The 16175-nt window shown below is 34.3% G+C and overlaps 1 protein-coding gene across 1 annotated transcript; it reads right to left on the minus strand.

The window, feature by feature from the left end:
• Nucleotides 1–13744: 13744 nt before the first annotated feature.
• LOC126753744 (piggyBac transposable element-derived protein 4-like) lies at nt 13745–15706 on the minus strand. The gene is made up of 2 exons (XM_050465412.1): nt 15069–15706; nt 13745–15005 (listed from the first exon to the last, which is right to left on the minus strand). Exon 2 carries the CDS (start codon nt 14936–14938, stop codon nt 13745–13747), a length of 1194 nt encoding a protein of 397 aa, XP_050321369.1. The 5' UTR covers nt 14939–15005; nt 15069–15706.
• Between the last annotated feature and the right edge of the window lie 469 nt (nt 15707–16175).

Here is a 16175-nt window from a genome sequence, read left to right on the forward strand (position 1 = left end):
AGGTAAAATCTGAGAAATAGATATCGAACTGAATTTTTGATCGCTCATTTTAGAGTTAATCGATCTGCCTATGTAAACACTCCATTTAGCAAAACGATTTCAGATATTAATATTATAAAAAAAAGAAAGTTTGTCTGCCTCTTTAATTTTCAAAAATATATATTTTACTTCGAAAATTATAAGCAATAAATTAATTTAAGCTTCTACGCTCTCTAAAATATTCCTAAGCTTTGTTATTTTAATGAGTTAATTAATAATAATAATTTTAAATAGTTATTTTCAATTAAATTATTAATTATCCCAAAAGCAAATATTATTTCCATTGCGAGTAATAATTACACCATATTGCTTTCTGATTATCATTATATATGTAAATTTAGCGTACATACGGGTTTTTACCACAACATCACATCTCCGAGGTATGTAGTCTATGAGGTCCTGACAACGTTTTATTGATATACCTTTCCAAACCTCTTACACTAGATGCCAAAAATCTGTCGAATTGGATGATTTATCTTCCGCTACTCTTTTCTTCATATCGGTTTACAGGTTTTCTATGGGGTTGAGACAGGAGACTGAGCAAGCCACCGCATAACCTCAACCCCGTCGGTCCTAAACCATTCTTTTGCGTACTTGCTAGTATGTTTGGGGTCATCATCCTGTTGATATACCCTTATCAATGGCATATTCCATGAGGCATATGGTAACATTACCTCATATTTTATTTTGACATATGCCATTTGATCCATGACGCCTTCAATTAAGTGAATTGGACCAACACCGCATTGTGTAAATCAACCCCATACCATGATTTTGGCGGCGCCATGCTTGGTGATTTTTGTTGTAAACCGGAGATTATATTCTGAGTTAGGGGGATACCGGATAAGTTTGGGTGTAAGTTCTTTCGTTGTTTGCGTTTCACCCACCAACTCACCGGTATGAGTGTACCTACATAATAAGGTACACCTGTAAAACATGGTACTTCAAAAAAATTTTGATTGAACGCATTAATTATAGCAAATAGCTATATTTGGCTCATTAGTCCGATACCAAAATACAAATGACTAATTTTCCATTTTAATTTGGAAGCAAAACCTCCGACTTTTCACTACACACAAAAAGCCATGGGAGAAAATGAACCAAATAAATTACAAAACCAAACAAAACCTTAAATAAAGAGGGTAAAAGAAACAATGTAACAGCTAAAAAGAATGCAAAATATTTCACTTTGGCGATCGTTATTTATTTCGTAATTTCCTCGAACAAGCAATAATGATGTGATGGCGGATAAGCCTACTGTTGTTGTTGTAATGGCAAAAAGCATTCCTCAAGTAATTTCGAGGAATGGTGCCGAGTTGACAGTCCTGTCGTCAGCAGGTGCCCACGTTAAACATTCCGGTTGTTGTATAAAAATCTGAGTTTGTTCCGGTTACTTCCCGGCTGTCGGGGGAACGGAACTCTACTCTGTGTGGGTACTAGAGTGACCAGTTGTCACTTTGTCATTAAATAAATTAATGGGTCTTAAACCTATAGCTACTACTAAAAAATAATCTGATATATAGCAGTGCTGTAAAAAATCCAGAATTAAAGTTCTGAATATAACATAGAAGAATGCTTGTGAAGGATACCCTTTTAAATGGATTTACATCTCATTAGCATAAGAAGTATTTCCAAATAGAAAATAAAAAATATTTGCTTTTGTCATAAGGAAAATTTGCACAAAAATACCTTGTCACTTTAAACATTACAGCGCTGCCCGATTTGGTACTTTGTGGTCACGCTCTTATGACGCAAACCTGGTCACACTATGCTATGAGCTTTCTTGCATCCTTATGGCCACATTTTACTATTTAATTTTCATTTCTACTTTTCTACTGCCGAATCTATCACCACTGCAAAGAAAATGGAAAAACTTGCTTGTTCCATTTCTACTGCAATTGCCGGACTAATTTATCATTTTGACAAATTACGCAAAATGTTAAATAGCATAGAAACACGAAAAGAAAAGTAGAAGAAGAGAGAAACAAATGGCGATGGGCTAAAGCTAGAAACAATAAATCAGTAGCAAGAAACAATAGGTCAGAAATTGAAAAGGCGAAAAAAATAATTGTAGTTGTGAAGAAGTCAACACTATTTATAGTAACTGCAACTTTTTTGTAAACTTTTTAAGACGAAAAGTTGATGTTAGGCAGGAAAAGTTTGAAAATCCTTCAAAACGAGGCTTTTAGTTTCAGCAGAATTCCGACTAGTGGTGGTGCATTTCAATGAGGTACAAAAAAATCTTTTGAATATACGAAACAAACAAGATATTAAGTTATTTCTAGTCAAGTAGACTATTTATTTCAGTGAGATTCCTCAAATTATTTTTAAATACTTTTAGTATGTATGTACTTAGGAGCCAATAGCATTGGCCAAAATCTAGATTAAACTTAAGGTTCGCGATATGCTAAGATGGTCTATTTCATTTGACCTATCATGATACGTTGAAGCCTCGTCAATCTGGAGCGGAGAAAAATTGATGTCCTATATGAAGTGAAATTGCGATACCTCTTGATATTAGAAAATCGAAATGAAATAAATGGGCATTGGTTGCATTAAAAAGTGCTCAATAGCCAAAAAAAAATACTTGTTGTTCAGAAGTTCAAATAATACCTATTAAACGTGACACATTGAATCTTGGATATCCTGATATAAACTCTAAAATAATCAATAATCAATCAACACGAGAAATGATAGTGGAAAACGAGGCAAGCCAATAGTAGCGGTCAAGTAATTATCCTCTCACATTTACTACTGTGATCAAATTGATAGGTGAATTTCGTCCCCTTCAAAGTAATCTCCTCCCCCTGTCGTACACTTATGCCAACGAATTCTCCAGTCATCACAGCACTCGGAAAAATCCTCCGTCGTGATCAGATCAGAGCCTTCAGCCGATTCAGCTTTCATGTCCTCAATTGAGTCAAAACAGTGTACTCGGAGTGGTCAAGTGAATTTGCTGAATAGCCAAAAGTTACACGAAGGTAAATCAGGCGATATTAGTTCAAAATTTGTGTGTTTTAAGGTCCTATGGCCTGGAAGCCTTTTTAAGAGATATGAAGATAATCTCTAAGGCAATTACAGAAAACAAGTTTTAACTCGTATCCTCTCATATTTAAGATCATTTCCGCATCGACTAGCGAAATATTTACCTGGGTTTATGGGTTTCAAAAAATCGATTTTATATAATATATATATTTTATATATTATATTATTGTCCTAAAGTTTTCAAATTGATCAGGGTGATAGTTTCAAGTGATTAATCCGAGTAATAGTTTCGGATATATAGCTTTAAGAACTTGTGCGCTCGAGGATAGCTAGGCTAAGTGCGCCGTCTTTGAACGCATTTTTCTCGAAACTGTGCTTTCGAAGTCGGTTGCAAGATTTCTCGAGAACTACTCAACCGATCTTCATGAAATTTTACACAAGTCTTTGAGATACAATTCTTAAAGACTTGGTCGAAGGATTTTTTTTTCGATTACAACTATTTTAAAAACAAAAATATTGCGAAATTTTCAAAGAAGTTTTAATTTTTTTGTAAAATAGTCTGCCCAAAAACCAAATTTCAGTTTTTTTCTTCCGTCCAAGTTCTAAGTTAAAGTTTTAACTAAAACAAGTATTTTTTCACTTTAGGTGATCCTGTAAGGAGTTATACTTCCAACGCTGGTGAATCTTTTTTCCGAGTGATCAGCGGAAATGGCGTCACGTCATGGCCGAGATAAAATAATTTTTTTTTTCAAAAATTTTAAAATTTCTTTGTTAATGGTGTATGCTTGTAGCAATAAAAAATTTTAACAAAATATTTCATTTTATATATGAGAAAAAAATTGTTGAAAAAAGACTGTTTTTTTACGCGAGAAAACCCATGTAACCACTTAAGGTTCTACGGCTTGGAACCTTTTTCAAAAGAAATGTAAATAATCCCGAAAATTTTGTTCAATCTATTGTAAACTCTGACTTTTGAAACTTATTTCTAAAAGTGAAAATTATAATAACTAAAGTCTTTGTGTTTCGTAAAGTTTTTTTGGGCGATTGCTTACAAGTTTTCCAAAAATCATCATAGTTCATAAGGGTACTAAAGAAATTCATTTAGTTTGGTTTAATTTGATTTTTATAATATTATGAGTGGCTATTGACTAACCATTTCCTTAATTAGAATCTTTTGAAAATCAAAGTCAATATTTTTCGAACTTCAAAAGTAGCTTCACACTCTATGGCATTTGTTTATTTTATGTGTTATGAATTAATCAAGCTAGCATTCAATATTCTAAAAGTTGAACAGCAAGCGGGTCAATTGTGTGCAGCTAAATGCTATTGCTCGTAATCTGCCACAAAAGTGCGCAAACACACACATCGAAATATACTTACGCACTTGTTGTTGCTTAACCAACTTGGAATTACAAATAAATTTATTTTGCATTGCAAAGCAAAGTGACTAATGGATTGGATTTTTTTGCCAACAGGAGCAAGTTGCCATCAACTGACCTTTGGTTGCACGTACATGCATACGCACTCTATTTCATTATTATTATTTTTTTTTTGACATTATTACAATTATTATTTACATCTCAATCTGTTGGAGCTGCTTTAGCAGGCACACAAATGGCGATTTCCACTTCCGGCAGGCGGAACAAACTACTGTTAAAGTGGCAAAAGTAATAGAAGTGAGCAAAAGTTGGCTTACAAATATAGTTAGAGCCACTAAGAGAGGAAGGAAACTTAGAGTGGGAGAATAAAATTGGGGTGACGCAATGGAAGGTTCCAATTAAACTCAAGCGGTTTGCCTGAAAAAATTGGAAGTGGGGCCACGGTGGGGAAACTGATGGCGCAGGAAAATCCCTGAACTGAAAAGCGATTATTGCCGTTGTTAGCTAGTAAATTGAATTGTAATGGAGTTGTGAATATTTGCTGCTGATCAGGCGCATGTTAACAAGCTGATATACAAACACCGGCACACACAAACATATGAACGGATGTTATACGCAATAAAAGATCCAGACGGATTAGCAAATTTAAACCCACCAAACAACCAGTTGTGCTGTTATTCGGTATTTAAAATATATACACACGTGTATGTGTGCTAATGCCAGCTCGTGTTGGCATGTGGTGGGTGGCGATCGTCTGTTTCTAGGTCGTAAGCATAGATCTAAGACACATCGTAATTAACTGGTGTTCATAATATTTTAAAGCTAATGTCCATTTAAATAATAATTCTTTATTTTGTGAGCAATTACTACTAGATTAAATTGCTTTGATTTTCGTTGAAATAAAAAATCAGCAGTTTAATTACCTTTTAAAACTTAATTTTTTGGAGTGGCAATATCAATTAAATTTCGGCTGAAAATAATAATTTTGGCTGATCTGAAGTTGTATTGCTTCAACATCAATTTAACCGAATAGAGTCGAAAACCGGAAACATCATAGAACTGATAAAATGAAAACATGCAAATTTCATAGAAACAAAATTAATAAACAAAGTAAGAGAAAATGATATGAAGAAATCAAGAAAAATAACCAAACAGTTAAGCTAACACTAAAGCACAGTGTGACTTAAATTTACTAAGTCGTCAGCTGATCGATTAACAACTTGGAACCGTACCATTATGACACACGGTCCGCCTGAGGTGAGCTCTTGACTCATTGCTGCTTATGAGTTATAATTACAGCAGTTGGAAGTGTGGAGAAGGAGGTAGTGGGTGTTACTCGTAACGCAATTGATTTACGGCAAGATGCGTGCACATCAACAAAGTATAAATGTTTTTTATGGCCATAAGACGCAAAGAACTTTAGTGTGATGCACATACATATTTGCTCCTACATATATACATACTATGTACCTATTTGTATATTATATAAACAAGAAGGTATATGCAAACTCATAGTTATGTAATTGTAGGTACTTGTAAAGTTATACTAAAGGTTGAAAGCCACACCCACACATATATGGGCTCTGTCACTTCTGTGAACACTTATTGTCACTCATACGCACTGTCAGCAGAACAATTCAAATTTTTTATTATGTGCAAATAAATACTTGTGTAACACATATTTGCGAAGTGTGTATATAAATGTTTCGAAAGCGTTTGAGACAAGTGAATAAAAGCAAGTTCAATAATTTATGAAAAAGTAATCACCAATGTGTATGCACGAAGAAATTCTATAGACACAATAGTTTCACATACATATGTATTGAAATGTAAACAATTTCTGAAAGCTCTGCGGATACTTAGCTTTTCAACAATTTCACCACAAGTCGAAACTTTATTCATCACATCCGAGTTATGAGGAAACAACAAGAACAAAATTAAATTTATTTTAATATTGAATAATAATACTGAAGTAAAAACAAATGAAAATTCTTGAGAATCGACGGATTGTGGTCAGAAATGTTACGGAAGTTGTTGGAATAACGGAAGGATTAGTGAAAACCATTTTGAATGATCATTTGGGCCTATGAAAAGTGAAAGCAAAATTGATTCCAAAAACACGTAATTTTTTCAAAAACAACGTCGCGTTATTGTCTGTGAAACAATGCTTTCCGACTGCTAGGATGCCATTAAACGATGTCTTGTATCTTGCTTAACGGCTCAGAATAGACGATCAGTCGGCCTAATATCGTAGCAAAAGTGAGCCGAAGCCGAAATACCCACGTTAAAGCATGTCCAAAATGAAGGTTATGTTAACAGATTTCTTCAGTTATCTAGGTTGATGCACTCCGAATTCCTTCCGACTGGCCAAACTGTCAACACCCTTGTTAGCTGTTTTTAAAAAGAGGACGGAATTACGGGCCGACAACTTTTGGTTTTTGCACTACGATAACACAACGTTGCATGCATTGAGTCTGCGTGAGTTTTTCTCCAAATTTTCAACCTATACTGTGCAACTCAAACAATCGTTTCGGGAAAACCATTCGGATCAATTGAAGGCATTATTAAGGCATTGACTTTAACAACTGTTTCGAGAATTGAAAAAAAAAACGTTGGAGACGACATAGATTTTGAAGAATAAATTAAGAATTGAAAAATTTGAAACAAAGCCTTACTATTTTTTGCACAGAGTAGTGTGTTTTCTACACTGCAATCAGGCGGCTCTGCTATTAAAAAGTTAAAATTTTCACCATGTGTATCAATGCGAGAGTGTGGGTGTAAGGCTGCGAGTAAGATGAAGTTTACGCGATATGAAGAGACGATAAGGTAAGGAAGGAGAAAGAGAAATACACAACAATGTGCTAACTTTCATAATGTCATGAAATTATAACAACAACAACGAATCCGTCTAAAGTTTTCCAACACCTCGTTTAACTAGAAAATGAAATAGAATATCACGCATGTTGCATTATACTGGAGTTCAGTAGACACGAACACATGTACATGCGTACATATATGCATTTGAACGAACATAACGAAAGAAAAAAAAATGGCAACGTGGAATAGTGCAAAAACAAATGCAAGAAAAACCAGAAATTGAAATGAATGATTATTGCCAGACGGTTTGACGATACCGAAAAAAACATTAGCAGAGAGAAAAAACAAAGTGAAAATAAAAGCAGGTAAAACTGAGCAACTATGACCTAGTTTGGTTTCACAAGATTGGATTGTAAGGCGCCACACATGTCTTCCATACAAACATACCTTTCCATAATCATAAAAAGCTTATACGTGTATGAGTGTGCGTTTAAAAAAAAATAGTGTTTGCATTTGTGCAAGTGTGAATATTCAGCAACTTTATCCTTGAGCTTAAAATAAAACTTTGAATGGATTCGCAGCTTGGTAATATACTGCAGTGAAGTGGCTAAAAGGATGGGCTGTGCATGGATGCCATAAAAAAAAAATTACTTTTTAACGAGAATATCTTAAACTACGGCAAACTATTGTTACGGAGAAGTAACTAAGACGAGAGCACTTCGCGGCAAATGAAAATTTGGCAACTCTGTATTTTTTTTGCTGGTGCATAGTTTGGGTCTGGCAGTAAACGAGGCAAGACGAAATATCTCTTGTCATCAAACAAACAGTCGTCGCACTCGCGACTTTTGATTTTTACGGCACTGTGTGACAGTCATAACTCATCTGAAGTCGTAGATATATATTCGTCTTCTTGGAACCAGCGTAAAACCACTGCAGAAACAATGTCAACCAAAAATCTTTTCTAAAACAAAGGATAACTCTTGCCAAAGGTGCTACTTTGGACTGAGTAGGCAATTGAGAAGCAAAATCCTCTCTCGACGAACAAAAACCAAACCCTATAAGTCACTCATAATTTCCATCCTGCTATATGGTGCAGAGTGCCGATGAGTCGACGTTGCGAGTTTTGAAGAAAAAAGTTCTGCGAAAGATTTATGGTCCTTTGCGCGTTGGCCACGGCGAATATCGCATTCGATGGAACGATGTCTCTTAGGAGATATATGACGCCATTTTCGGTGAAAGTTCTAGAATTGAAAGAGGGAGAAACGTTGCGCACTATTTAACATTTTATTTCATGTATACAATCCGAAAGGACGAAAACATTTTTACGCAAACTTATTTTGACTAGTGTAAATGTTTAGATAACCTCGCAAACCAAATTTCGTTCAAATTGGTCAAGTAGTTCTTGAAATATTTGAGTTTGGCACCATTTTCGAATCTGAAATTTTGTGCCACAATTCTTTTTAAATCATCAATGCCTTTCGAAAACATATACGTAATTTTCCATCTAAGATTCATTTCAATGATTAAAACATTAAAGATCTGAAATAATGTTGCATTAAATCAAAATATTTATGTTGAGCATTAAAGGTAACATGTTGCGAGAGTATACAAATTACGAAAAGACTATTATGTATTATTATAAGTCCAATTGATTAGCCAAAATATTTGAGCATTAAAAAAATTTGATTTTTGGCAATTAAGTTGGATAGGATTAAATATTTAGCCATTTGCATTCTAATTCAAATTTAAAGTCTATATTTCCATTTCTTCAATATTTGCCACCACTTTGAAAATCTCTCCAATTTTAACAAGATGGCACGTTCAAACATTTCCGTTGGTAACTGGCGATTAACACGCGTGACATTTTGCTCCAAAATCTGAATAGAAGCGGGATTGTCCACCTAGGTTTTAGACCTTACGTATCTCCACAAGAAAAACTCTAACAGTGTAGTATTACACGACTTTGGTGTCCCATCGACCGGCCCAAAACTCGAAATTATCTTCTGCACGAAGTGTTCTCTCAATAAATACATTGATTGATGCGATATGTAGGAAACGGCACCGCTTTGTTGAAACTAAAAGTCGCCAAGATCAGGAGCTTCAATTTTAGGTATCAAATAGTCGGTTATTATGGCGCGATAACGGTCGCCGTTGACGGTTGCGTCTTCACTGACATCATTGTGGAACCACAAACCACTTTAAACCCGTTTTTTTTTTCTTCTGAATAAAGTGGAAGCTCTTGAATGTCTGCAGATTGCCCTTCGTCACAAATACGGAAATATTGCTTGCTTACATCGTCGGTACTCTTGGAACTTTTCATGAGCCGTATGGATACTATCTCCAACTGCAAGTGTGTTTCTTATGTGTAGTAGAACCAGTATTATACCGTGAAAAAAATTCATAATAATATAATTAAATCCGATCGAAAGTTGTATAAATCTCTATCTCGTTGACGATTTTGCATTCAAATTATGCTAATTTCAGGCTGGATTATATTATTCAACAATAATAATAAAGTCATTTCATGAATAAATTACTTGAATAATATGTCGCCTGCTTCAGATGAGTACGTTTAAGCACAGCGATGAATGATTTGAATGCAGCTGTCACACTCAATTTCTAAAGGTACTCGAAGCGATTGCATTTAATTCAAGTACATTTGTAGTACTCATGTATATAAGTAATGCATGTGAAAGTGAATGCAAAAATAATCTCTTAATTTACATGCAACGAAAGTGCAAATTAATAACGCCAATATTGACACAAATGATCTGTGAAATTTCAATTATGTCAAAGTCATATGAACATTTCGAAGTCGAGTGGCATTTAGTAGCCAGTACTTTGGAAAATATGTATATCTAGTATATGTAAATTAATTAACGTCGTTTGTATACAATTAATTTTATGAAAGCATTATTTTAGAAATGTATACTACATGTGTAAAGCATATGTATGTGTATTCAAAATTGAACATGTTCGTTTTCTTAAATAAGATAAGTTAAGAAATTTGTAATACTAAAAATCATGAAAACATGTGGGGTATTCCATACCAAATCGACCAATATTTGAACTCGACCACTTTAGATTTTGCAAAGCCAAAACTTATCCATCCTTTTTACCCTTTGAAAAACATTTTTGTTTTTTTTTTTTCAAAATTTTTTGTCCAACTTCAAAAAAAGTTATGAATTTTTCAAAATTTTTATTTCAAATAGTCATAACTTCTGTAGAAATTGACTTTTGGTGAACTTTTTTTTTAAATTTTTGTTTTTGAATGAACTTTTCGAAAAAATCACGAAAAAAATTTAGCACGATCAATTATATGAAATAAATTTTAAGTAAAATCGTCATTTTTTGCAAGTTCGCCATTTTTGAAAGTTCGCCATTTTTTTTTTGTTTTTTCCTCAAAAAAAACTTCAATTAATTTGACAACTATCCCTGCTAATCCCGGAGTGGGCTGATTTTTTTTATAAGAAAAAATTGCACGGAGCCAAAACTGATGATTACGGTGGACTTTTTGAAAAAAGAGTTCAGCTTTAGCGGGACGAGTCGAGCAAGAACGCGTTTCATAACCAAAATATTCAATAAAATGGAAAAAGATGATATCAAACTCTCTTGCCATCTTATTGGCAAAACACTTGCATGTCCTGCACTTTTAATATTTTCATGCAGTTATAACTCTCGATTCTTATTATTTTGAATGCTTTGTACAACTCGTAGACTTGTGTTTTTGATAAATCTGAATCACCGCAAGCCTTTTCTGTTCTAAAACGGAAGTTGAGGATTAAGATATGAATCCAGAACGATCCGTGTCGGCGTAACTCTCTAAACTCACTTAACAACGATATGTCGCTGATAACCATAGGGTAAGTTCCCAGGCACCACACGTCGTCCGAAAAATTCATAGATTCACAGGCAAGAAATCAAAGAATGCATAACTTCAAATAGATAAGAGAGGGAAATCCTTTGTATTTTTGGAAAAGCTATAAAGGCTGAAGTAAGGAACTGTGCCGGAATAAAATCAATATTATAGCGATCTAAAGAAGTAACATCAACAAATAAAAAATTTCTTATTAATAACGCTGTTCTGCCCGAACTCAGAGAAAAATAACGACATCATGATGGATGATCTCGCTAATAATTTTCATCGATGTTGTCGTCAGATAGATTTTGCATTTAAAAATATAATTACTGAACTGAAACATAAAACACATTTTAAACTTACGAGCGTAAAGTATTTTATTTAATCCAATAATTTTTAAACGCTTTCCTAGCAAGAAGAGCAAAATTGTAATGCATCATGCATATGTACTTCTATGTACAATAGGTATGCAGGCGTAAGCATTGATTATACGAAATGGAACTGCCAAGCAGGTATTCGTACATTCCGTTTCATATATATAAGATTAACGTACATATGTTTGAAACATATATGTATGTGTTCATAAATAAAACTGTGCCTTTTCGCGCTAAATAATTCAATATGCCAAGCCCACTTGTGCGCGAAAACGATTCTGAACACCAATTTGTTCTTGTTCATACGAGTGGAGCAAGCAAGCGCATTTATACGGGCGCATGTGGCATGCCACACCCAGCGATGTGCCATCCAAAGATGCCGCAGGTAAAATGCATACAATGCAGCTGATGTTGATACGATGACACATTTTTGTTGTTGTCGTTATTGTGCTCATAATTTGGAGCAATTTATGTATATCATACTATCGATCAGTGATGGTGAAAAACAAAAATGCTACCTGCACAGGATGTATAACAACTAAACCGGTTAGGCGGTGAGCGTCGATGCCTTTTTTACCTGAACAAAATTGTCCATCCCAACATCAATACAAAATGCAATTGAGTTGTTGATGCACATTCCGGGTGTAAAATAATCAATGCTTATTACACTGGAGAATAAGCTGATGTAAAATTGGAGGAGCAGTGTTGTACCAACAAATGTAGCTTATTGTTTTATTGATTCCAGGAAAACTGCTGTCATTTGGATTGAATATGAACAGGAGTTATCAAAGAATTAGCTGGGATAAAATTAATCGCTAATGTGAAATATAGTAGTATAACTCTCTATCTTTTTAGGGAAGAGAGCTAATAGTGGAAAATACTATAAAGAAATTTTAGTTAAGGTAAATTTCTGGATGCATGAAAGCCCTTTCTTGCCGATTATATCAGCTCATTTTCAAAAATAAACATAGTGCAATCCTCATGTAATAAACTAAACTAATATCACTCCAGATATTTGCGTTTAGTCTGCTCTTCTAGTGGCACTTATGTTTATTTTTGGAAATGAACTGATATAATCAACTAGAGTAATTTGCTTTCAAGTATTCTGTCCAAATTAAGAACCCAATATCTAATTTTATCAACCCTTTAGTTATGACAACGCGGTTATTACATAAATAACTATTGATTGCGATTGTTACATTCGCTGTATGACTTGTGGTGCCTTCTTGTGGGAACCACATATTGTCCAAGACCATATCATCCAATTCGTGCCAAAAATATTCGGTTATCATTGAGCGGTAGCGATTCCCATTTAAAATAACGTGCCGGTCTTGACCATCAAGGAAGCCACGGAGCCCATTAGCCGCACCAAACCGTATTTTTTTCGGGATACAGTGGTGACTCATGGAGTACGTAAGAAAGTATTTTTACAGAAATTAAAAATTTGAAAGATATCCCAAAACATTTTGGCTTTATTTAAATAACTTTTGGAGCGCTATTATTGAAAAACACGCTCTTAAAGTTAAGGCCACTGTCTCCGAATTTCGGTAATAAGTTTTAATAATTTCGACTCGTTGTTGGATCGTGTTATATCTTTCTATGATGAAATGGTAAGCCCTACTTAAAAGAAATGTCAAAAGAGAGATAAAAATGTGACGTTTTTAGCTGTCCCCATCAGTCTACTTTTTTCGCGTCCCTTTTGAAAAACCCGTTGGTGCGTGGCTTATTTCAACCGAGTTGTATTGATTTTGGTTCGTTCATTATATGTATTATACAAATAGTACAAATGGTATAATTGTATCTATATTCTATTCAATTGTTTTTCTGCTCAACTATTTATCTGTAACTAATAATTTCCGATTGCATTCTTTGAATAAAATATTTTCAGCCGGCAAGTCGGAGTGAAGAATATGTAATTATTAATGACTATACGTTAGTTTATCAATGTTATTATTTTCATGTAATGAAAATAATTATTTTGTTTTCTAGTAGTGGTAGTAGTGAGTCTGTTAAGGTGAGTTTTTGTTGACTTTTCTACTTTCAGAACTCAGTAAACTTGGTTTGATTAAACAAAAAAAAAAAGGATTTTTGAAACTCACATAAACTTATAGATAAATGAGTGCATATTTTAACCGTAGATCGAGCTTTAAAAAAACTTCATAATTCCAGCTATGTATCAATTTTGATACATACTACAGTTCATAGGAAAAAAGTAGTTATTACTTTAAAGTTTTAATTCATTTACTTTTATTGATAAATTTCAGGCAAATATAATTAAAATAATTACATGTTTATGTGTTATGAATGCAATCTATGCAAATATTTTTGGCATGTCTCTCGGTGCAGCACGGCGTTTTACATAAGAAGCAGAATGACGATGTCCACTTATTTTTATGTTCTCCAGAATGATAGCATTTTTGACACCTTGCGCGGTTTTTTTTCGGAGACTTATCATTCTTTTGTTTTTTTGATGGGCCAGTATCATTATTACTAGTGTCAGAAATATTCTGGAATGACAGTTTATAAAGCAGCGCCGAAGATAATTCGTTCTTTGCGCCTTTTTTTCGTTTTTCCATATAGGGCTTTGCCAATGAAATTGCTAACTCATGCAGGAAACATTTACGTTTTGTGTGCTTTTGAGTTTTCTTCCAATTCGGATCAATATCGTTATACAAAATATACGAATTCAAAGCAGAAATATCGATTATGTTGGAAAATACCGCCATAGTCCAACGATTAGTTTTACGTTTGTAAGAGTAACAGCTCAACATTTTGTCAACCGTGTCCACGCCTCCCTTCGTTGAGTTATAAAAAGAGATGATTTCGGGCAACTTTTTCGACTCATTCTCAATATTAGGTGCGTGATGCAATGTGCTCATAACAACTGTACATTTGTTCTTATGACTGATATACGAAACGAGAGTGGTATCAGGAGTGAAAGCAAAAGTTGATTCATATCGTGGAACTTTCTTGCAATTCAGTAGCTTTGGAGGAATAGACCTTTTATTTTTGCGCATAGTTCCAACCATTGTCATTTGCTTTTGTAATAATTTTTGGCCAAGGCTGTGAGATGAAAAAAAGTTGTCCATGGTGACATTATGTCCTTTCAACCCATCAACTAAATCCAGAACGACTCGTTCTCCTTGATTCCTCTCAGTGTTTCCGGTTACGCCTTTCCCCAAGTATGGTTGTATTTTCCATACATAGCACGTGCGTGAATCAACAAGTAGCCAAAATTTCAAACCGTATCTCTCGGGTTTCGATGGAATATACTGGCGAAATTTACAACGACCATGAAATCCCAATAATTGTTCATCCACAGTAACGCAATCATTAGGATTGTAGAATATAGGAAGCTGTTCAGACCACTTTTCCCAAAGGTTTCTGATTGGTGCGAATTTGTCATCATTTCTTTGGCCACGTCGGGTGAGCACATCATCAAAACGAATGATTTTGTGGATATATAAAAATGTTCTCTCAGACATTATTGACCGAAATATAGGGCGTCCACAGTATTCCTCAAACAAATCATGCAAAGTTTCATTTTTGGATCTGATAAATATATAGTAAGAAGCATTTAAATTTTTTTTAAAGCTCTTCTATTGCAATACTTACTTATACACACCGGCCAGTAATAATATGCCTAAGTAGGCATGAAATAATTCCTCGTCAATTTCTAGGTGGTTGGATCCATGTAAATACTTTCCGTAGTTGTTCGAATTTTCAATTATAATTTTTGATAGTGAAGATGGAAAAAGTAGCAGAAATGAATCCCGAATGTTATTTACCCGGCTTGATGCAAATCTTGTTACACCTAAAAACCAAGTATCATAATTCTACAACAATTTGGTAAACAATTGTTACCAACCTGGGCGCAAATTGATAACATTTTCTCTCCCCAACCGACCAGTGGCGTAAGGCTCGCTACGCCATGTAGTACCATCTTTTGCAATATACAATGGATCATCAACTGAACTACTGACAATAATGTCATCCGGTTCAGATAAACAGCTTTCAGACGAACTACTTTCAATTTCAGTATCAGGATCGGAAGCATCTTCATCTTCTTCACTCTCATCCAGTACCTCATTCACCATTTCTTCAAACGTCAAGAACCGTGGACGAGCCATTTTTTCGAACGCGTACAAGTATTTAACAAAATAACTTAATATTCAAAAAAGAAGCACTTCACCTAATAAAACACAACACAAATATCAAAAATAGCGTCGCAAATGACGTGCACCGCAGCAAAAAACGTTTGAAATGCTATATGAATCAGAATAGCTCGAATTATGAAGTTTTTGAATTTCTCATGACCTACTTGCAAAAGTTTTTCAAATTATGGCTTAAAAAAACGACAATGCGAAAATAAACAAAGTCACACAGAAGGCGGTATCTAACTTTTTTCTTTCCACAACCTACGGTACTACAAACATCGAAATGTACCATTTTTGATACAAAGGTCGATTAACGGTTAAGGAAAACTTTAATAATTCATCAAGGCAGTATCATGTTATTAATAATGCTTCAATAACTGCAATAATGCCTAGAGTCCGTGTATAAAATCAAAGTTGATATGGTTGCCTCATCTCCTGAGAACCATAACGCAGTTATGTTTCTTATGCTCAATTGTTTACAATACTTGTATGAAACTGAAGATTTTCACTATAGCTATCGATAAAATTAGCTTAACCTTAGTAAATCGCGATATGTTGATTTGAT

The sequence above is a fragment of the Bactrocera neohumeralis genome, chromosome 3, assembly GCF_024586455.1.
Source record: "Bactrocera neohumeralis isolate Rockhampton chromosome 3, APGP_CSIRO_Bneo_wtdbg2-racon-allhic-juicebox.fasta_v2, whole genome shotgun sequence".
Lineage (NCBI taxonomy): Eukaryota > Metazoa > Arthropoda > Insecta > Diptera > Tephritidae > Bactrocera > Bactrocera neohumeralis.